A 24,518-nucleotide genomic window follows, 5' to 3' on the forward strand; every position below is an offset into this window, starting at 1 on the left:
TTATCCCAGTGATGAAGAGCTTGTCAAGAAGAGGCATGGTTGAGGTGTCTAGGTCTATACTCAGTGGAGTTTAGAAAGGGGAGTTCTGTTTGAAACTTAGAGAATTCTGAAAGGGCTGGATAGAATGGACATAGCAAAGATGGTTCCAGTACAAGGACACACACAACCTGAGGAGACAACCTCCGGGTGAAAGGACAACCCTTGAAACCTGTGATGAAGAGGAATTTCTTCAGCTAGAAGGTGGTGAATTTGTGGAGTTCAATGAGGCAGAAGGCTGTGAATGCTAAGGAACTGAGTGTACTGCCTGAACTGCTGTGCGCTTCCAACACCACTAATCCAGAATCTGGTTTCCAGCATCTGCAGTCATTGTTTTTACCTTGTCAGTCATGGTTGCCTCATCCTCCCCTTTGTATGTTTCTTCTTTCTTGGATGTATGTCCCACTAGAATTGCCCCCTGGAACCTCCTGCCTTTGCTGCTGCACCATGTTCCCTGCTCAGTTCCCCTTTTAATCAACTCTAGCCAGCATCCCTCATGCCTTTGTAGTTACCTTTCCGTTCCATCTGATTCAATCATCTTCCTCTAAAAGCGCATAGTGAATTCTATCATATCACAATCACTGCCCCGAGGGGTTCTTTCACTTAAGCTCCCTAATCGATTCTACCTCATTACCAAATCTAGAATTGCCTTTTTCCAAGAGGGCTCTATCCCAAGCTGTTACAAAACAAAAAATTCTCATAGACATTCCACAAATTCCTTTTCTTGAAATCGGCTGCCAACCTGATTTTCTCAGTCCACCTGCATACTGAAGTCCCTCATGATTATTTCATCTGACAAGCTACCTTTCAGTACTCAGTCTTAATAGAAGTCAACCACATCAATGACAGTGACTACTTTAGTCATGTGACTTATGTGTCAATATAAGTTATATTTGTGAAATAAAATTGGAAATGTTTTATACATGATCTAATTTTCCTGTAGTTATATTTTGCGTATGAGTTAAGTGCTTTGCATATAGCTCTGATGGCCTTCTGAGGCCAAAACAAGGTCACAGAAAATAATCAAGTTATTTGAAAAGAAAACCAAAGAACTGTGGATGATGGAAATCAGAAACAAAAGCAGAAATTGCTGGAAAACTCAGTAGGTCTGGTAGGATCTGTGGAGAGGAAGCAAACTTGACATTTCAGATTCAGTGACCTTCAGAACAGGAGTATATGAATACTTCACATTGAAGTGATTGATTCTGAGGTGCGTTTTCAACCACATAATGATATCATCACTAAAACTACACCTTTTCATCTGTAACAGTCCCTACTACAGCTCACCTGTTAGCAGGAACACTATCTGTATCGTTATTACCTCCAGGTTTGACCATTGCAATGCATTCTGGCTGATCAGCCACTTTTACCCTCTATAAACTTGACGCAGTTCAAAAGTCTACTGCCCGTGATCCAAGTTACATCAAGTTCTGTTCGCCAATTACCTAAGGACTTGCCAACCAAATTATTGGATCCCATTTAAGCAATGCCTCAATTTAAAAACACCTCCTGAAATCTCATTGCCTTTTTACTTCTGTTTCCTCCTTTCATATACTTCTAAAAGCCTTTTTTTTGAAATTTTTAAAATCTTCAGCCCTCGTACCACCTCATGAAGTTTGGTAGCAAAGTTTATTAATAATAGTTGTGTGAAGTGCTTTGGGATGTTTTAAGCTGTTAGCATTGTTATTATAATGCAGGTTTGTTGCTCCAATATACTGAATCTTTCATAATGTTTTATAGATAGTGTAATAAATGACAATTCTGTAACCAGAAGATATATCAAATCATTTATTTACAAGCATAATGTGAGGATATGTTGTTTAAATAACAACTCTTTAATAAGAAATCTGTTTTGGTATATGTTATATGTTTTCTGGCTTGAAGGATCCATTAATTTCTCTCTTCTGACGTTGGCACAGGTTGCAAGCTTGTTCCATGAGCCAAGTATTGGCAATGCTATCCACATCGTAATGGTGCGACTCATTTTACTGGAGGAAGAGGAGGTATTATTTGAGTTGTATATTAAAAATAGAAGTATGAGATTTGTGATTGCCAGTGTAGTGTATTTTTTAATCAAAGTTACTAAATAATTAAACATAATTTTTATATAGAGGAGACTGACAACTACTATTCACCAAAATCTGAACATTAATTGTCCCTCTTTAAATTTAAGTGTCTTTGATCATTTGTTTGATTCAGTGATATTAATGTTATACTGATGGCTGATTCTTCAACCAATATCTTGCTGAGGTGATCCTGTCAATAATTAGATTAGATTACTTACAGTGTGGAAACAGGCCCTTCGGCCCAACAAGTCCACACCGCCCTGCCGAAGCGTAACCCACCCATACCCCTACATCTACATCTACCCCTTACCTAACACTACGGGCAATTTAGCATGACCAATTCACCTGACCTGCACATCTTTGGAGTGTGGAAGGAAACCGGAGCACCCGGAGGAAACCCACGCAGACACGGGGAGAACGTGCAAACTCCACATAGTCAGTCGCCTGAGGCGGGAATTGAACCCGGGTCTCTGGCGCTGTGAGGCAGCAGTGCTAACCACTGTGCCACCGTGTCGCCCCATGTTGCAGCTTGTTAGACTATAGAATTTTAATAACCCAGATGTTCTGCTCAGAGTTGGAAATTTTGATCGAATTAAAACTAACCCAATAATTAGATGTCTTCTGTGCTGGAGAGTCCTGGATAGAGGAGATGACATGGTGGTGTTATTGCTCGATGATTAATCCAGAAGTTCAGCTCAGGTTCTGGAATCTGACCATGACAGATAGTGGAATTTGAATTCAACAAAAAAAAATCTCGAATTAAGCATCTACTGACGAGCATGAAAGCATTATTATTGAAAAAAACTCATCTGGCTCACTCATGCTCTTCAGGGAAGGAACTCTGCCATCCTCCCTGGCCTACATGTGACTCCAGATCCACAGCAATGTGGTTAACTCTCAACTGACCTCTGCAATGGCTCAAGCAAGACACTCAGTTCCAAGGTTGGCTCGGGGTGGGTAATAAATGCTGACCAGCCCATGATGCCCAGGCCTCATAAGTGATTAAAAAAAAATGCCAGGCAGGAAATCAACAAATTCAGTGTGGCAGTGTGTCACATTTTGTGATTTAAATGTCTGTAAGCAGAGCAGGCACTTGGACAGCTGCTGTGAAAGGGTAAGGATATATCAAAGAATCCCGGAAGTGTGGAACCTGGCAATTTGGCCTATCAAGTTCATTCCGTCCCTCGGAACAGTGTCCCACCCAGACCTAACCCCCTACCATAGCCCTGTAACCCTGCATTTCCTATGGCTAATCTACCTTACCTGCACTTCCCTGGACATTTCAGGACAATTTAACAAAGCCAATCCACAACTTTGGACTGTAGGAGGACGCCAGAGCACCTGATGGAAATCCACGCAGACAGGGAGAGAATGTGCCAACTCCACACAGACAGCTGCCTGAGGGTGGAATCGAACCTAGGTCCTTGGCACTGATAGCTGTATGTGCTAGAGGGGTTAGAGTAGCAGTTGGTTGAAGGGATCTGTGCCAGCTGGATGAGGGTGGCCAGTGGATAGGTTGGTATGATGCCGGTGGGGTAGCCTGCCAGGCGGATGAAGTCAGTGGTGTGCCAGATGGGTCAGATGCCAAGAGGTCCAATAGGTGAATGAGTGGTTCAGATGGGTTGGGAAAAATGGGGATTCCCTTGTGGAGTTTTTGTATCAGGCATGGGCTGTCTGTACAGACAGATGGGCAAGAGCATGTCAAGTTGGATTCTGTTATGGGGAGGGGTTGTAGAAGGATGTTGGGTTTAGTTGAGCTATGGTCTGGTTGAGGTGGGTTGGTGTTCAGTAAGAGGTGTCAGGCCATTGGGTTGGATGTGTTGTGGGTAAGATGTGCTGGTCTGGGAGGGATGAGGTGGATGTCAGAACTTTGGCATGGGTTAGGGTTTTCTGAATGGGTGCTGGTTTTGGGGAAGTGCTAGCAAATGGATGGGGATTAACATTGAACATAAGTTTTGGCTGCAACAGTTTGGGGTTTGAGGTGGGAGGGAGGGTGGAATGGGTGGAAATTGAGGGCATGGGAGTGGGGTTTGGCTGTCAGAAATCTGGGGTGTAAGGGGTCAGGGGAGGTTTAGTTGGAATGGTGAGTTGAGAGTTCAGTTTAATAGGTACCCAGAAGTTGGAATAGGATTTTAATATTCAAAATTTTACATTTCCTGTTTATCTATTAAGCCAGGTCAATTGGAACCCTCTAAAATCTCCACCTTTAAGGAGTTTTTTCAGAGCGTATCAATACATGGGAATTCTCCATCTGAAGTTTCAACTTCCTGCACAATTCCTAGGGACATGCAACGTCAGGACGAGCAGTGGTGGAGGGAATGAATGTTGGCGGATGCGGTCTATTTTTCTGCATTTTTAATTGTGGACTAAAAGAAGAAACAAACTGTTTTAGAAAGCACGGGTTGGTCAAGGATCATTGCAGTTTTTAAAAGCAAGTAATCTGGCAATCATTGACACTGAATCATAGAGTCCTACAGCACAGATCAAGCCTTTCAGCCCAAACTGGTCCATGCCGACCAAAATGTCCATCCATTCTCACCCTATTTCCCTGCACTTGGTCCATATCCTTCTAAACCTTTCCTATCCATGTATTTGTACAAATGCCTTTTAAATGTTGCTAATGTATCCACCTCAACCACTTCTGCTGGCAGCTCATTCCACATGTGTACCACCCTCTGTGTAAAAGCTTTGCTCCTCAGGTTCCCTTCTATTCTTTCCCCTCTAACCTTAAACTGATACCCTCTAGTCCTCGATTCCCCAACCCTGGGAAAATGACTGAGTGCATTCACCCTATCCATGCCTCTCATGATCTTATACATTTCTATAAGATTCCCCCTCAGTCTTCTACGATCTAAAGAAAAAAGTTGTAGCATGTCCAACTTCTCCCTATGACTCAGACCATTGAGTCCTGGCAACATTCTTGTAGATTTCTTCTGCACCCTTTGCAGTTTAATAATATCCTTCCTATAGCAAGGTGACCAAAAGTGAATACAATGGTCCAAGTGCGGCCTCATCAACATCCTGTACAACTGCAACATAACTTTCCAAATTCTATATGCAGTGCTCTGACTGATGAAGGTCAGTGTGCCAAAAGCCTTCTTCACTGCTCTGTTTACCTGTGCTTCCACTTTCAGAGAACCATGCATCCAAACTCTGAGGTTCCTCTGTCCCACTCCACTCCTTAAGGCCCTACCATTCACCACGAAACTCCTACCTTCATTTGACTTTCCAAAATGCAAGATGTCACACTTATCTATATTAAACCATTTGCCATTTCTCGGCCCACTTCCCCAGCTGATTCAGGTCCTGCTAATATTTCTGATAACCTTCTTAACTGTCCACAATACTGCCTGTTTTAGTGTCATCTGCAAACTTATTAATCATGCCTTGGACATTCTCTTCCAAGAGGAGAAAGTGAGGACTGCAGATGCTGGAGATCAGAGCTGAAAAATGTTTTGCTGGAAAAGCACAGCAGGTCAGGCAGCATCCAAGGAGCAGGAGAATCGATGTTTTGGGCATAAGCCCTTCTTCAGGAATCTGATTCTCTTCCAAATCATTGATATCGATAACAAACATCAATGGGCCCAGTACTGTCCCTGAGGCACACCCCTAGTCACAGGCCTCCAGTCCGATAAGCATCCTTCCATTATTACCCTTTGCTACCTACCATCAAGCCAACTGTGTATTCAATTTATCAGCTCCCTCTGGATTCCACGCAATCCAACCTACCAGAGCAGCCTACCAGGTGGAACCTTATCAAAGGCTTTACTGAAATCCATATGGGAGCCATTTATGTCTACCACCTCATCAACCTTCCTGCTGACTTCATCAAAGAACTGTAAACAAATTTGTGAGGCATGATCTCCCATTCAAAAGCCATGCTAACTGTCTTTCCCCTGTCAAACCCTGTCTTTCCAAATGCATGTACATCTTATCCCTCAGAATCTTCTCAAGTAACTTACCCTCCACAGATGTTAAGCTTACTGGCCCATAGGTCCCAAGGTTTTCTTTACAACCCTTCTTGAATAGTAACACAACATTCACCTCCCTCCAGTCTTCGAGGATTTCACCTGTGGCTAATGGGTCCTATTCTGTCCCTAGTTATTCTTTTTCCTTTAATATAGTTAAAGAACATCTTTGGATTCATCCTAATCTTTTTCAGCCAAGGCTATATCATGCCCTCTTTTCACCTCCTTATTTCCTTCTTCAGTAAACTCCTGTATCCCCTATATACTCCAGGAATTCCCTTGATCCTAGCTGCCTATACCTAAGCCATTCCTCCTTTGTTCTGGTCAAAGACTCAATATTTCTTGTCATCAAAGGCTCCCTATTCCTGCTAACCTTGCCTTTCACCCTCTGAGGAACATATAGATCTTGAACTCCAGCTATCTCCCTTTTTAAAGGCCTCCCACTTGCCTAAAAACAAACTACTCCAATCAATTGCTGCAAGCTCATCTAATTCCACAGAAATTCTCCTTGCCCCAGTTTAGAACTTGAACCTGTGGACCAGCTTTGTTCGTCTCCAGAACTATTTTAAAATTAATGGAACTATGGTCACAGATCCCAAAGTGCTCCTGTATTGTCACCTCAGTCACCTATCCTGCCCTATTTCTCAAGAGAAGGTTGGATTTTGCCCCTTCCCGGATAGGACCCTCTATATACTGCTTGACCAAATTTTCTTGAACACACTTAACAAATGCCACCCCATCTGAGCCTTTAAAGCTCTGGCAGTCTCAGTATATGTTAGGAAAATTGAAATCCCCGACTATGACAACCCTATTGCTCCTGCAAGTCTCCCCAACCTCCCTGGATATTTGTTCTTTTAATTCCCGTTGACTATTTGGGGGCCTATAGTACATCCTCAACAGCATCACCATCCCCTTCTTATTTCTTAGCTCCACCCACAAAGCCTCACTGGATAATCCTTCAGTTATTTCATCACAATTTACATGGTTGGTAGTTTGAGAAGTAGTTGAAATGTGGTTTGCAAATGAACTGGAGCAAAGGAGTTTGCACAAACGGAGATGCAGCTGTCAAAAATCGCTGATTAGTTTGTCGATGAGTGTCAGTTGTGGACGGCAAAGGCCTTTTGCCTGCCAACAACTGAGTGATTGGTTAAAAGTCTTGAGGCTGTGAAGTTAGGGAAATGTCATCCTATGTCCACCAGCTCCGAAACACACACTTCTGTGCAGTAACACTTACATTAACCATGAAGAAAATTATCCCTTAAGATCCTTAGTTGTTTTACACACAAGTGCTTTTGCCTTCATCAGATTGGGTGGAGATGAATGTACCGTTAAATGTTTCAGCACTGTTACCTTATGCAATAAAATCTAACTGAGGCAACATTACCTGGGTTGGCAGGACTTCAACAGCACTCCAGAATTATGTGAAAGTGAAAGGCAACCAGGGCATACATTAAAAGAAATGGCCTTACACTAAATTAAAACTGATTTGGTCATTGATATTATTGCTTATTATTCACAGGACTACTGATCAGGAAAATGTAGTCAGCAAAAATATCAATATAATTTAAATGATCATGTACAAAGCAGATCTAGCTCAGTCTTAATAAATATATACTATCATTGGAGAATGATTAGCTTGTTAAAAGCTACTAATTAATTAAGTTCAACCAAAATGCCAAAAGAATGATCTTAGCCTAAATCTACTCCCCCTATTCAGTGATTAATTGTAAGTAAAGGACTTATGCAACAACTATCAAATTATATCAAGCTTTCTCGACTGGAGATGTGCCAGGCATTAGGGATTTTAAATATTCCTGTCTGGAAGCAAAATTGTGTACCATGGAAACCTTTGAAGTCCAAACATACATGCTGCATGGATTAATGCTGAGCCAGCAACTGTGTACTATATATATAAATTCATGACTAGGAGGCAGGAAGCAAGTATATTGCAGTCAGATTTGCAAATGACAAAACAATGGATAGAAAGGCCAGTTGCGAGAGGGATATAAGCATTGCATTATAGAGTGATAGAATCCCTTCAGTCTGGAAGCAGGCCATTTGGTTGTTGACTCCACACCGACCCCCTGAATGCATCCCACCCAGATCCACCCCCTACTCTGTCCCTGTCACCAAGCATTTCCCGTAGCTAATCTAGAGCATAAAAATATAGTTTGATTGAGTGAGCAAAAAGTTGGCAAATGGAGTACAGTGTAGGAAAATGTGAAGTTGCTTATTTTGGAAGGGAAACCAAGGCAATAAGGAATTATTTAAATGGAGAAAATAGAATGCTGCAACACAAAAGGACTTGGGGGTACTTGTGCATGAAACACAGAAATGTCAGCACACAGATGCAGCAGGTTACAGGAAGGTGAATGGAATTTTGGCACTTATTTCAAGCGATTTGGAGTATAAGAAGAGGGAAATCTTACTACAACTGTGCCAGGTGCTGGTGAGACTAAATCTGGAGTCCTATGAGCAGCTTTGGCCCACTTATTTAGGGAAAGATATCATTTCATTTGTGTCAGTTCCAAGCAGGTTCATTAGGATGATCCCTGGTATGGAGGGATTGTCTTGTGAGAAAACACTTGGGACTCTACTAACTGGAATTTTGAGGAATGATTGAAACATAAAAGATTTGTAAGGAGATTGACAGAGTAAATACTGAATGTTTCACCTTATGAGAGAGCTGAGGACCTGAGGGCATATTCTCATAATAAAAGGGCACAAATTTAAAACAGATATAAAGAATTTCTTCTCTCAGAGGGTTGAGAGTCCTTGGAACTCCTTGCTACTGAGAGCTGTAGGAGCAGAGCCTTTGTGTATATTTATGCTGAGATAGATTCTTGAACAGTGCACGTGTCAAGGGTTAATGGGAAAGGGCAGGAGAGTAGATCTGGGGCATGTCAGATCAGCCATGATTCTACTGAATGACAGACAGGCTCCAGGGGCTGAAGACCTACTGCTGTGTATCTAATTCTTATGCTCTTATCTTCCTTACCCTACACTGTTGTTGCTGACAGGGGCTGAGGTTTTTCTATGGTTCCAGTGCTGCAAGCAGCTTTCTGATACCTCACCCAGTTGTCAGAGTTATTATTCAGATGAATAATTTTGAAACTGAATTATCTATTCAAACTGAAATGAAACAAAAAATATATCAGATCCAAAGAAACAAAAGATAAGACTGTCTTTTTGGTTAGAAGACTTCTGTTAGAATTATATTGGTCTCTTGTCAAGTCTAATTCTGCCATAGAAATTTTCTCTTAATTGATCGATTACGGCCTTAAATTTTGTAAAGGTTGAGAGAGTCTCTGGCTTAGCAAAAGAGATGTTGGAGACCAATTCTGGAAAATCCTATCCTTGAATTCTACAGCCATTATTCTTGCTGAAGGAATGGTGGAGAATGGAGGTAGGTTATAGTTTGTACAGCCTTGGTTTAGGAAGGCAGCTGTAGGTATTAAAATGTAGCTTCTATCAAACAGATCAAATTTTTGTAAGTAGGATATAAAAAATGTGACTTTTGAGCTTTAGAACTTTGAGGATAAACTCGAAAGTGGCTACAGTTCTTAAGAAGGACAGGATACCGTTTTGAAGGTGCAAGGTGTCCCACTGGTTAGGTTCAAGGTAATCTCTGGAAGAGGCCAAGTTCTTTTAAGTTTGTAAAACTGGACATGAATATATGTTAAAAAGTGAATGAACTCATTGACACAGTCAAACTTATTGGAGTTTTCAAGCTGTCAAGGGAATTATATATCCTGAAAGTATTGAATAAAGAATTGTCTACAGTGTAAAATAAAGTTAGTATAAACTGTTTCACTGTGTATGTTGGTAGAGCCTGCAGGCTGACTTCATAGGATTTGCATTGCATGATTATTTCCATAACCTTCCATTATCTCAATGAGATGTTTATTGGTTTACAGTTTGATTGACAGCCCTAATTCATAAAAGGTGCCTGAATTAGGGTTATAAATAAAATTGCTAAAATATATTGAGCCAGGTTTTTATCAACAAAGGAGCATATTTTTAAAACAAAACAGCGAATTCATTGACATACATGTAAAAATATGATTTTATTTTGTCTCAGCATGGGTTTTGCGGTCTTCCCTTGCGTGAGTTAGCATTGGCTAGGGTAAGGGCAAAGATTGGTAGGTAGGATCATAGGTTGGATTGAGTTGACATTACGTTGGCACAGAGACAAGATGTATGGAGCAGATAAAGGGGCGGTTGATATGATGACAGGTGGGTAGACATGCATAGATTGGCCTGGAGGTTATGATGGGTCATGGGAGTTGGGGGCATCAGGTGACCAGGCAATGGGATAGGGAGGTGTGGGCTGGACAACGGTTTTGTTTTGCTCTTTATTTCGTTGCTGAGAGAAATGGTCAAATCACTGAGGCAGGCCTTCCCCACAGCTTGTCTCCCCTCTCTGGTTGTAATGAACTTTTTGCATTGCAGTGGACTTGACCTCAGTTGCTAACCTTCATTTCCCACTGAGATGAAGATCTTACAGTCCAGAGACCTTTCTTCCTCATTGTGCTAGAGAATGTGAGCGTTTTCCCAACTATGCATCCTTGAATGGGAATGCAAATTCATCCCCATATTTTTTCTTCAATCTCCTGTGTTTCTCTGGAATTATCTGGAATTTCCCAGATTGCTATCATTTGTAGACTATTGTTTTCATCCCTATTTATAAAGAGCGTTTACATCTCAATGTGCATTTTGAAGAAAAGCACCAACCTCAGTCCCTGTAAAGTTCTTGTCTCTATGTATCTGCACTTGTATTATCCCCATATTGGCTTCTTACAAGAAAAGCTTGACTATCAGAAATCCTAGTTTGAGCTCGATTGTGTGAAACATTGGCCCTCATTTTTATTCTCTCAGTGTACTGAGCAGAACTATTGCAACAACTGCCCAATGTTGTGGATGGGATGACAAAGCATTTTATTGATCAAATTCAGTTGGCAAGTTGTGTGTTTGAGTACCAACAACGCTGTCACTTTTTAGACTGAATTTGAAATCTGTCAGGCCAGCTATAAAGCATGATCCAGCAGTAGAGGGCTAAAGAGGACAGCAGGATTCATCAGGGATTGGATGTAAATCATTAACAAAGGGCAATAAGGTTATGAACTTGAAGCAGGGACAATGAATAAGGTCCCTAAAACTGCAAATTAAATTAAATTTTGTTCTTGTTGGATCTCTTAAAGTGATACCTGTTTGTTGCTTATGTAGTGTTTTACCCCATGTTAAAGCCTAGCAAACAGGTCAGGAAATGCAAAATAAAGATATCAAGTTTTTTATATGATCTCCAATGAAGTGATGGGAGCTCCCAGAGGAAACATCCAGGAGTCTCACGAAGCTATGTCATTCAAGTGATTTATTTTGCATTTCCTGACCTGTTTGCTAGGCTTTAACATGGGATAAAACACTACATAAGCAACAAAACATGTATCACTTTAAGAGATCCGACAAGAACAAAATTTAATTTACTTCACAGTTTTAGGACTACCTTCTTCACGAATGCATGAACAAGAAGGGAACAGAAGGATACAGATCCTATAAGTGAAGACAGTTTTAGTATGGAAGGGCAAAACGTGTCAGCACAGGCTTGGAGGGCCAAAGAGCTTGTTCCTGTGCAGTACTGTTCTGTGGTCTTTGAAGGCATTGAATGCAATATCTCCAGATTTGCAGACGACACTAAGCTGGGTGGCAATGTGTGCTGTGAGGAGGATGCTAAGAGGCTGCAGGGTGACTTGGACTGACTGGCTGAGTGGGCAAATACTTGGCGCATGCAATAGTGGATAATTGTGTGGTTATCCACTTTGGTCACAAAAACAGGAAGGCAGATTTTTGCCTGAATGTTGGCAGTTTAGGACAAAGTGAGGCGCAACAAGACCTGAGTATCATGGTGGAACGGTCACTGAAGGTTGGCATGCAGGTGCAGCGGGTAGTGAGGAAAGCTAATGGCATGCACTCCTTTAGAGTGAGAGGATTTGAGTATCGGAGTAAGGATGTCTTGCTGCACTTATACAGGGCCTTGGTGAGGCCTCACCTTGAGTATTGTGTGCAGTTTTGGTCGCCTAATCTGAGGAAGGACATTGAGGGAATCCCGCAAAGGTTCACCAGACTGATTCCCGAGATGGCAGGACTGACATATGAGGAAAAACTAGACCAACTGAGCTTGTACTCAGTGGAATTTAGAAGAATGGGGGGATCTCATCGAAACATATGAAATCCTGATTGGACTGGACAGGCTAGATGCGGGAAGAATATTCCCAATGTTGGAGAAGTCCAGAACTAGGGGCGACAGTCTAAGAATAAGGGGTAAGCCATTCAGGACTGAGATGAGGAAGAATTTCTTCACTCAGAGAGTTGTAAACCTGTGGAATTCTCTTCATTAGATATACTCAAGAGGGCACTGGTCATGGCCCTTGCAGCTAAAGGGATCAAGGAGTATGGAGAGAAAATGAATGGGAGACTGACATTGCATGATCAGCTATGGTCATATTGAATGGTGGTGCAGGCTTGAAGGGCTGAATGGCCTACTCCTGCATCTATTTTCTGTGCTTCTATGTTTCTCTGGTCATAGTCCATCCTATGGAGTTCATTTAAATATATTGTAATATGTGGCAAAACAATGTCTTGACTAACAGTTTTGCTTCTGATATAATGTTGTTTAAACCTTTTTCAGAAAGAATTAAAAATCATTCATCACGCTGACCATACTCTTTCCAGTTTCTGCAAGTGGCAAAGAAATGTGAATCCTAAAAGCGACTCCACTCCACATCACCATGACATTGCTGTATTGTTGACTAGGTCAGTTTGATTTTAAAAATGTGAATAATGAGCATTTGGATATATTCTAAGAAAATATGAAGTAACACAGAAGACTGATCTTTAAAAGACAAATAGTTTTTTATGATGGTCTGAGAATTGGCATGATTGACTATGGATACAGATTATAGGGCATTCATCACAATGCATACTTGCTACCTGCAGGTTGTCTTGATAGATGTAAACTCTTGGAAATTGATTCCATTATCTTAACTGCCTTAAGGCTGAGATAGCTAATGGTCTTAAAGATGTGATGAGCATGAAATCTTTTCCCAGAAGGTGGGTTAGCATTTTGTATGAGTTAATCAGGCTTGGTTTTCACCTGCTCTGTAGGCTGGGCAATGTTTGGCCAGCATTTCCAGACTAGAGGAAACCTGAGAAGTGCAACAAGGTCAGATCAGCCTCGGGACAAGGTAAGGGTTGGCAGATTTAAAACAGAGAAGAGGAGGAATTACTTCTCTCAAAGAATCACTATCCCAGACTGTGATGGACACTGTGGCAATTAATTCACTTCAGGAGGAAATGGACCAACGTTTAATTAATAACAGTGGAAAGGTGTAGAACACAGGCAGGAGATTTTGAGGCAGCATGAGATTAGCCATGATCGTATTAAATGGTGGAGTAGGCTAGAGGGGCTGAATTTCCTACACTTGTGCCTAGTTCATATGTTCTTATGTTCTAAATGCCTTCACTGCATTCCTTGTAGACCAGGAAGAGGGGGAGTTTTTTTTTCTTCTTCTGGATACCCACCACAAACCTCTCTCACATCAATACTGCCCCCTAATGCACTCATTGTTGCCTGCTTCTTGATCCTCTGTGGAGACTGAATTCCCAGTTTGAAATCAAACTCATTCATTTCTGTGGCTTGTTGAAAAGTGCTTCTTGCCCAGTCAGGAACACATCGCACTATTTTCTGGGCAAGGAACCTGTCAATAATGAAACATACTGTTTGAAAATAAAATTCCATACAGGGAACATGTAGAGTCTGAGTCCCATATACTATCTTGCACCCTCACCCCACACATTGTCCCTAACACCAAGTTCCCTTTGAAATAACTCCACACATGTCGCTATCCTGTCACCAAATTACCCATTATTTGTATGCAGAGAGTACTTGCTTCCTCAAAGCCAGCTTCCTCAGAGCTAGCTCTCAGAGTGAACAGGGGCATTTTAGTTTATCTATGTCAGCCAGGGATCCCAGATTAACAGCCCCAGACAGGGAATTTATATTCTATGAGGTCCACCTGGCTGATCTCGTTAGAATCCAGCATGTCTGAATGTTTATAAGAAGAATCCTCCTTCCCATGCTTTACTTAAATGTAAGTAATTACTTTGGATAAAAATATTTCTATTCTTGTGCAATGGGGATCCAGAGTCAACTGTTATGGAGTTTTGCAGCAGTGTTTGTTTGGCATATGTGTCTTTTGTTTACTGAGATGCACATTCTTTGATAACTTTAATAAAGCATCAGAAAGTGTTCCTTTAAGATTAAAATGTTTTTGCAATTGTTTTGAACATGCTGTACCTGCTGCTAATAAAAATATTTGGGCGGCTTCAAACTTTATCATGCAAATGGTAGATTTAAAAAAGGATTAAGTTTTTCACATTTCAATAGGCACCTGTTTAAGATGATTTCTGCTAGAGTATGTTTTGTAAGTGTTTTTGCTAGTTACTAATGATATTGGCTGGATATTATATAACATTCATGTAGAAAGTGGCATTAATAGCAGCATGCCTCTTAATCTCTGTCAACCCAGCAATCTCAGGATGCTTTATGTTAAAATGACTAAATTAATCTAAATGCTGTTTAATTGCAGGATGGATCTCTGTGCTGGAATGAATCGTCCCTGTGAGACACTAGGTCTGTCACATGTGTCAGGAATGTGTCAACCGCTTCGAAATTGCAACATTAATGAGGATTCTGGCTTACCAGTGGCATTTACCATTGCACATGAGATTGGTCACAGGTACCTCAGCCTTTATAAGCAGAGAGAATAGTTCATTTCCACAGGTTGGGAAACTGCTTGCTATTAACCGATCTCATTACGGCAGTGATTGAGATGCTACACTTGACCTCTGTGGCCAAGAAGAATTAAAATCCAAGGTTTTCACACGTGTTTGTCAGCCAGTGATTTGCTGTTGGAAAACAGAAACGCACTAGACTGAAACAATTCTGGTACATAAATAATTTTCCAACAACCTTGCATAAGATAGAAGTAGAGAGAATGTTTTCACTGGCAGGTGAAACTAGGACAAGAGGGCATAGCCTCAAGATTAGGGGGGAGTAGATTTAGGAGTGAATTGAGAAGGGACTTCTTCACCCAGAGAGTTGTATATCTCAGGAATTCCTTGTCCAGTGAAGTAGTTGACACTACTTCAGTAAATGTTTTTAAAGCTAAGATAGATTTTTTTGAACAATAAAGGAATTAAGTGATACGGTGAGAGTGCAGGTAAGTGGAGCTGAGTCCACAAAAAGATCAGCCATGATCTTATTGATTGGCAGAGCAGGCTCAAAGGGCTTGATGGCCTACTCCTGCTCCGAGTTCTTATGTTCTTATGAATGAGAATTGGAAATCAATCTCTACCTGTGAAACCATGCTCCAGTCAGAGAGCATGTAAAGGAGAGAAAAGCGTGTGAAATATGCGAAAGCCAGGTTAATTAATTTCAATTGTTGTGGGCTAATATTTTTTAGATTGCCATTTGGGCGATATATTATGAATCAGAAAACTGATAGATCAAGTAAACTTAAGACCAAAGTAAAATATAAATTCATGAAATCAGGTGTTCTCTCTGACAGAATGTGATGTATCAGTGGGCTGCAGGTTCACTTTCAAAAGTTCTGCATTTGAATCCTTTACATGGCGTTGCCTTCACATACTTTCCTGTGTGAACATTATATTGTGAGACCCTTTCAGTAGTAAATAATTTTGCAATAATAGCAATGACTCCATTGGAATTAGCAGTTTTATGAAGGCTAAAATGTATTTGACTAATTTGCTAGTCATTAAAGGTGTAACATGCAATGTGGATAATGGAACACCTGTAGATGTAGTATATCTGGACTTTCTGAAGGCATTTGATAGATTGCTGCACTAATAATTAATACACAAGGTAAGATCACATGAGGTCAAGGGTAACAAATTGGCTTGGATGGAGAGTTTGCTCACCAACAGAAAGCAGAGAATTGAGATAAATGCATCTGTCTGTAATTGGCAAGCTGTAAGTAGTGGGGTACCACAGGGTTCGGTCCCCAAGCCCAACTGTTAACAATCCGTATTAATAACTTAAATGAGGGATAGAATGTGGTATAGCTAAATTTGCAGATGAGACTAAAATAGCTATCAAAGTAAGTAGACGTCGAGCATATATATCCTTTTGTGGGGCAGTCTAGAACAAGAGGTCATATTTTAGGCTGAGAGGTGGCAGACTTAAAGCAGACACAGAGAATTACTTCTCAAAGGGTCATGAAGCTGTGGAATTCACTATCCAGAGTGCGGTGGATGCTCAGACATTGCATAAGGAGGAGATAGATTTATCATTAATAATGTGTTAAAGAACGGAGTTGAGGCTGAGATGGTATCTGCCATGATTGTATTACATGGTGGAGCAGGCTCAAGGGGCAGCATTGCTTTCGCCTGCTCCTAGTTCTTATTTTTTTCGGTTCTTATAATCATTAAGTACTCACAATCTTACATTTTTTGAAGTGTCATCTCAGGCAGTTCTGTCACTGTCCCTTCGTCAGAAAACAAAATGCTGTTTTTTAAATATTTTCTTCTCTTTGTGGTACTTATTTTGTAACACTTTCAAATCTTTCTTGGGTTCTAACAGGTCCTTGCAGTGCTCCTTGAGATGGGATGGACAAATGATTTGTTCTTAGGTGTCACAATGTCCCTCCTCTTAATCTGAATTTATATAGGCAAAAACATCACCGTAGTATGTGAGTTATAAATCCATTCATTGCACACAGTTTTCACAATGATATTTCAATCGTGATTTTCTAAATGAAATTTTGCAGCTGGCCGAGGGATTACAGTTTTGATAACGCTGTAACCTTTGGATATATGCCTCTTAAACTATTCATCAGAATTGAAATGTGTAACATTTATTTCAAAAATTATGCATAAAATGTGAAGTATAATAGAATAGAAATGCACTGCTTCCTAGTGATGTGGCTGATGATGTACAATTATTATTGTTATTACAGTTTTGGCATCCAGCATGATGGACAGGGTAATGATTGTGAACCCTTTGAGAAGAATCACTTTATCATGTCTCGGCAGTTACAATATGATCAGTCTCCTCTCATATGGTCTCACTGCAGCAAAGATTACATCACACGTTTTCTGGAGTGAGTCATTTATTTAATTTATGCCGTTGTGTAGTCTGAATTGAATCATTTTCATTTTCAGTTCACTTTGCAAATGGCCTTATTTGAAAATTGTTCTGTGTTGTGGCATGACATTGGATGGTTGTACAGGGTGAAAACAAGGAGGATGAAGTAATAAAGTCACAGAATTTCTTAGAATTGTTTGACTAAATCAGATGGTTTGTACATGGAAGGACCAGAGCATGATGAGTTAATTGATGCTGACTCTTGAGGATGGTGCAAGTTAGGACAATTAATCAGTTAACAGTGATTCATGTTCCATTTCGATTGTAGCTCAAGAAATCCATCATAGGTGATGCTAGGAATAGCATATGTTTACAGGATTTAATTTTTAAAAACAAGTGGCTAACTATTTTGGAGGGATGAAATTTGGTGCAGCCCTCACAAGGAGATTAAATATTTTAACGTTAGTTTTAGATTTTACAAAGATTGCTTGGCAAACAAAATGGAAAGAAATGAAGAGGCACAGAATGGAATAGATGCAGTAAAATGGGTACGAACAAGGTATTTCTCACTGTGCTGCACAAGAGGTTCTTCTTGACACTTATGTCAAACAAAATAAGAAATTAACTAGGAAGGACTGGATATATTACCAGAACAAGGGAGTGAGGCAATTCACAGTCAAGAGATGCTAATTGGAAGTATTACCTTTGTGAATAAGGATTCTCCAGGGGGCTGTGACGAATGTTGGGTGGTTCTTGCAGAAGGATATAACTTTAAGAATGATGTTTTGCTATGGGAAAAATTCTAGTGAGTGTAAGGTTACCTCAGATTACAACGGGATCTTGATCAGATGGGCCAATGGGCTGAGGAGTGGTAGATGGAGTTGAATTCAGATAAATGTGAGGTGTTGCATTTTGGGAAAGCAAACCTTAGCATGACTTATATACTTAATGGTAAGGTCCTAGGAAGTGTTGTTGAGCAAAGGGACCTCGGAGTGCAGGTTCATAGCTCCTTCAAAGTGGAGTCACAGGTAGATAGGATAGTGAAGAAGACGTTTGGTATGCTTTCCTTTATTGGTCAGAGTATTGAGTATAGGAGTTGGGATGTCATGTAGCAGCTGTACAGGACATTGGTTGGGCCAGTTTTGGTATATTGTGTGGAATTCTGGTCTCCTTCCTACCAGAAGGATGTTGTGAAACTTGGAAAGGTTCAGAAAAGATCTACAAAGATGTTGCCAGGGTTGGAGGATTTGAGCTATACGAAAAGGTTGGATAAGTTAGGGCTGTTTTCCCTGGAGCATTGGAGGCTGAGGGTGACCTTATAGAGGTTTATAAAATCACAAGAGGCATGGATAGGGTAAATAGACAAGGTATTTTCCCTGGAATGGGGGAGACCAGAACTAGAGGGGCATGGGTTTAGGGTGAGAGGGGGAAACGTTTTCACACAAGAGGGTGATGTGTGTATGGAATGAGCTGCCAGAGGAAGTGTTGGAGGCTGGTACAATTACAGCATTTAAAACTCATCTGGATGGGTATATGAATAGGAAGGGTTGAGAGGGATATGGGCTGGGTGCTGGCAGGGGACTAGATTGGGTTGGGATATCTGGTCGGCATGGACAAGTTAGACCGAAGGGTCTGTTTCCGTGCTGTACATCCCTGTGACTGTATGACTCTATAACATACCCAAATATATGACATATTGTTAAAGCCAAAAATAACACTCAAGAAACTTGGCATCATCCAGACCAAAACGGCAACTTGAATGTTACCCCATCTACCACACGTCTCCACTATTATCAAAAAGATGAACTGCAGCAACTCATCAAAACTTGTTCTACAGCACCTTTTAAATCTGCAAACTCTACCACCTCGAAGGACAAGGATAGCGGATGCTTGGGCGCACCAGTGCTTACAAGTTCCACTCCAAGCTGCACACCATATTGACTTGGAACTAAAACACTGAGTCAATGTCACAATGGGAAAATCCTGGAACTCCCTTCTAAACAGCCTTGTTGGTCTATCCACACCCCACTGACTGCAGTGGTTCAAGAAGGCACTTGCTTGCCAGCTTTTCGAGGGCAATTAGGGATAAACAAGAAAGACTGGCCTAGCCAGTGATGGCCACATCCCCAAATTAATTGAAGTGGCAGTGGTTCCAGAAGGTAGCTCCCACCTTCAGAAGGGCAATGAGTGACTGACAATTAATGTTGATTCTGCCAGCAATGCTTACATCCCATGTCTGAATTTCAACAATATGTTTGGAGGCACATTGAGCACATTGGTCCCCATTCCACTATGACTTCAGCTTCCTTAAGCCCTCTTATATACGATGAAAATCTCAAATTGCAATGAAGATGTTGAAATATTTTCGTAAGGTTACAGACAAGATGTGCTGAACAGAATTTTACACTGTTGGATTAGAATCAGCAAAGACTCAGAAGGATAAATCAACTGTGTATTAGAAGTGATAAATACTGGATAGCCTCAAGGTGGATAACGACCTCTGCAGCAGGTAGTGTTAAAGATTGAGACTTTGATGGATAATTGAATACAAATATCACGGTAAATTGAGAAATCAGGAAATGAGAGATATGGCAAATTGCATCTTTGTACCAGTCTTCATGTGTGAAGGTTGCACACATTGTCAAACTTGTTTTGTAATCCGCAGCACATGTACACGATTAGGGCATGTGTGACAGAGATATTACATAATTTGTAAAGTCGAAAATCACAAAACACTATATTATAGTCCAACAGGTTTATTTGAATCTGCAAGCTTTCAGAGCCCCTGCTCCTTCCTCAGGCAGCTAGTGAGAGACAATAAGTTGGACACAGAATTCACCGTAAAATATTAAAAGGTCATACATATTATGTGAATGTATTGAACAAATATAGATGGCTATTAAATCTTTAATCAGTTAGAATGGAGGTGCAGATTTTGATTGATTAATATGTAAATCCCTGCCCAAGGTAACTTCAGGTTTTATCAGAATAAAGGTCAGACAAAGCATTTTACGTGTGAGGCCATGTTTCAAGTCTGTTTTTATCTCATCCTGGAGCCAGACTGGTTTTATTTCCAAAGCAGGAACTTATAAAATGCTACATTGACTGGCTGTCTTCAGATTGTGTTTTTTTTTAACAAAATAGAATGTACCTGCTAATTCAAATCTGCAAAAGCAATATCACTTCATAGATTTATATGTGTGTGTGTGTGTGTGTGTGTGTGTGAGTGAAGAGGATCTGTGTGAATGTGTGAGAGAGTGTATAATGTGGTGGGGTCATCTGTAATGTCATATAAACCCAAGATCCCACTTGAGGCCGTCCTCATTGGTATCAAACATGGCTATCAGCCTCTGTTCAGCAACTCTGTGTTGTTGCTTGTCCTGAAGTCCACCTTGGAGGATGGTTACCCAAATATCTGAGGCTGAATGTTCTTGACTGCTCTCATACACACACTGTCTCTCACATACATACACACACACTCACACTCTCTCTCATGCATATATTCCCTCACTCTCACACACACTCTCTTACAGGCATATACTCCTTAACATACACACACTGTCTCTCAAGCATACACACACTCTCACACACATGCATGCTGTCACACACATATACTCCCTCACACTCACACACACACCCCTCAAGCACATACATATACTCTCTCAAGAGCACACACACATACACTCTCTCTCAAGAGCATACACACACACACAGAAGTCTATGAGGTGAAATTGCATTTGCAGGTTTGTATTTGCAGATGCATTCTACTTTGTTTAAAGAAAATACACAGTAGATAGCCAGTCAATGTGGCATTTTATAAATTCCTACTTTGGAATAAAACCAGTCTGGCTCCAGGATGAGATACTAACAGACTTGAAACATAGCCTCACACCTAAGATGCATTGTATGACCTAAGGTGTCACTTTTATTTGGTTAAAAATCACACAAAACCAGATTATAGTCCAACAGGTTTTTTGGAAGCACTAGCGTTTGGAGCGCTGCTCCTTCATCAGGGAGCTGACAGTTTGTGTGATTTTTAACTTTATCCACTTCAGTTCAACACCAGCATCTCCACAGCATGACCGTTATTCTGATAAAGCCTGAAGTTATCTTGGGGCAGGGATTTACATATTAATCACTTGAAACCTGCACCTCAATTCTAACTGATTAGAGACGTAATAGCCATCTAGGTTTGTTCAATACATTCGCATAAACCTTTTGCATTATCTTTTACGATAAATTCTGTTTCTGATATATTCTCTCTCACTAGCTGCCTGAGGATGGAGCGGAGCTCTAAACGCTTGCAATTTCAACTAAACCTGTTGGACTATAATCTGGTGTCATATGATTTTTGACTTTGTCTACCCCAGTCCACCACGGGCTCCTACACAACTTTATTTGTAGGAACACCTGAGTGTAGGTATTACACTGTTGGCTTCTGACAGAAACATCTCAGTGTTTTCAAGAGCTTAATGGTTTCAGTGGTAATATTTAAATGTCATGGTAAATTGAAAAATTGGGAAAGTAGAGATGTGTCAAATAACATTTTTGTATCAGTCTTGACGCCTGAAGGTTGCACAAATTGTCAAATTTATTTGGTAATCCACAGCACATGTGCAGGATTAGTGAAGGTGCTACAGAGAAATTCAAGATATTAAATTATTTGTAAGAAGACCTGAGAGTATGTGCTACAGTATTGATTCTTTATGGAAAATGTCAATATTTTCAAGATCTTAATGATTGCATTGGCAATATCTAGAAACCTTGAGATCAGAGCCAGGAAATTGCAGTTCAATTGGTTCAATCCTGGTTTATTCATTCTTTTGAAAATTATAGATATTATAAGGTGACTTGAATAGTTCAAGTATCATATCTGAATTCTTTGAAGTGTGAACTAAATTAAAGCATTTGATTGAATTCAACATCTGAGGGTTTTATAAAAAGATGTGAGAACTGAGTAGTCGTTTTGGTGGATTGAAAATTGCACTAACAATTTAAAAACAAAAGATGGAGACTCTAGTATTGCAGTGAGTTGACACTTACCCTTTGGCTCATAATCAGTTCTAAATTTGGCAGTCTTGCAAAATGGAGTGACATAACAGTTGCTGTGAGAAACCCTGAAGTATGGCTATCTCGGACAGCTTAACATGGATTTTAATGAGGTCAAAATGATCACCTTGTATTTTTAAGATTCTGATGTCTTTTGAAATATGCATTGTGAATGATAAAATGGATTTCTTATCAAACACTACTAAAATACATAAGGTTTGATAAAACAGACTGTCATGGTTTCCTGACTCACCTGAGAGTGGAGAACAATTATCTACTGCAGCATCTGACAAAGTAGTGGCGTAGTGTAAAAACTGGACCACGCTCATCTGAATGAGATGTTTCAGTGCCTGCTAATCATTCAGATTTTTCTCCCCATTGCCAGGCTTGTAAAGTTCCTGTTTGGCCTAGAAAGATTAAAAGTATTATTTATTAGGTTCACGAGAAATAAATTGTAATCAACCACTTCAGTATAAAATATAATGAGAGAGTGATAATTGACATGTTGGAATATTGTGTGTAATTCTGGTCTCCTTCCTATCGGAAGGATGTTGTGAAACTTGAAAGGGTTCAGAAAAGATTTACAAGGATGTTGCCAGGGTTGGAGGATTTGAGCTATAGGGTGAGGTTGAATATACTGGGGCAATTTTCCCTGGAGCGTCGAATGCTGAGGGATGACCATCATGAGGGGCATGGTTAGGATAAATAGACAAAGTCTTTTCCCTGGGGTGGGGGAGTCCAGAACTAGGGGGCCTAAGTTTAGGGTGACAGGAGAAAGATATAAAAGAGACCTAAGGGGCAGTGGTTTCATGCAGAGGGTGGTGCGTGTACAGAATGAGCTGCCAGAGGAAGTGGTGGAGGCTGGTACAATTATAACATTTAAAAGGCATTTGGACATTATATGAATAGGAAAGGTTAGAGGGAGATGGACCAAGTACTGGCAAATGGGACTAAACTAGGTTAGGATATCTGGTCAGCATGGACGAGTTGGAATGAAGAGCTGTTTCCAGCTGTACACTTCTATGACTCTATGAATCTATTATAGGGAGAATTGAAATAATCTCCACCCTCTGCTAAAAGTTTTTGTTTTGCTGGAAGCACATATTGTGAATTTGGGCATGAGACCAGACAATCTTTCAGCTGCAAAATTTACTCCTGGTAATAAGCTTCTTCTCTTTTTCTATCTGTAGTCGAGGCTGGGGTTTCTGTCTCAATGATCCACCAACTCAACAGGAATTAGTGGTTCCCACCATTGCTCCAGGTGTGCTATATGATGTCCATCATCAATGTCAGCTCCAGTATGGACCCAACTCAACATTCTGTGAGGAAATGGATGTAAGTTACTGGCTTGCTTATTTGTGAATTAAAACAAGTATGTGACATTTACATGGATAAACTTGTCACATCTGATCTGTATGTGAGCGTAAGAGGTACAAGTTAGTAAGTTTGCAAATGACACCAAAATTGGAGGTGTAGCAGACAGCAAAGAAGGTTACCTCAAATTACAACGGAATCTTGATTAGATGGACCAATGGACTGAGAAAGGGCAGATGGTGATTAATTTAGATAAATGTGAGGTGTTGCATTTCGGGAAAGCAAATTTTAGCAGGACTTATACACTTAATGGTAAGGTCATAGGGAGTGTTGCTAAACAAAGTGACCTTGGATGCAGGTTCATAACTCCTTGACAGTAGAGTTGCAGGTAGATAGGATAGTGAAGAAGGCATTTGGTATGCTTTCCTTTATTGGTCAGAGTATTGAGTACAGTAGTTGGGAAGTCATGTTGCGGCTGTACAGGACATTGGTTAGTCCTCTGTTGGAATATTGCATGTAATTCTGGTCTCCTCCCTAGCAGAAGGATATTGTGAAACTTGAAAGGGTTCAGAAAAGATTTACAAGGATTTTGGCAGGGTTGGAGAATTTGAGCTATAGGGAGAGGTTTAATAGGCTGGGGCTGTTTTCCCTGGAGCGTCGGAGGCTGAGGAGCGACCTTATAGAGGTTTATAAAATTATGAGGGGCATAGATAGGATAAATAGACAACGTTTTAGATTCCTTACAGTGTGGAAACAGGCCCTCCGGCCCAACAAGTCCACATCACCCCGCCGAAGCGCAACCCACCTATTCCCCTACATTTACCCCTTACCTAACACTACGGGCAATTTAGCATGGCCAATTCACCTAACCTGCACATCTTTGGACTGTGGGAGGAAACCGGAGCACCCGGAGGAAACCCACGT

The 24,518-nt window shown here is 40.6% G+C and overlaps 1 protein-coding gene across 4 annotated transcripts in view; it reads left to right on the forward strand.

Moving 5' to 3' along the window:
- LOC140479591 (A disintegrin and metalloproteinase with thrombospondin motifs 12-like) overlaps nucleotides 1–24,518 on the forward strand; it is a 569,904-nt gene that overhangs the window by 233,998 nt on the left and 311,388 nt on the right. For all 4 annotated transcript variants that reach the window (XM_072573412.1, XM_072573420.1, XM_072573430.1 and 1 more), the window contains 5 exons: nucleotides 1,956–2,039; nucleotides 12,756–12,880; nucleotides 14,716–14,865; nucleotides 17,104–17,247; nucleotides 23,471–23,615. In XM_072573412.1, coding sequence (XP_072429513.1) covers nucleotides 1,956–2,039; nucleotides 12,756–12,880; nucleotides 14,716–14,865; nucleotides 17,104–17,247; nucleotides 23,471–23,615 — 648 coding nt within the window. The remainder of the gene's footprint in view (nucleotides 1–1,955; nucleotides 2,040–12,755; nucleotides 12,881–14,715; nucleotides 14,866–17,103; nucleotides 17,248–23,470; nucleotides 23,616–24,518) is intronic.

The sequence above is a fragment of the Chiloscyllium punctatum genome, chromosome 1 (genome assembly GCF_047496795.1).
Source record: "Chiloscyllium punctatum isolate Juve2018m chromosome 1, sChiPun1.3, whole genome shotgun sequence".
NCBI classification, from domain to species: domain Eukaryota; kingdom Metazoa; phylum Chordata; class Chondrichthyes; order Orectolobiformes; family Hemiscylliidae; genus Chiloscyllium; species Chiloscyllium punctatum.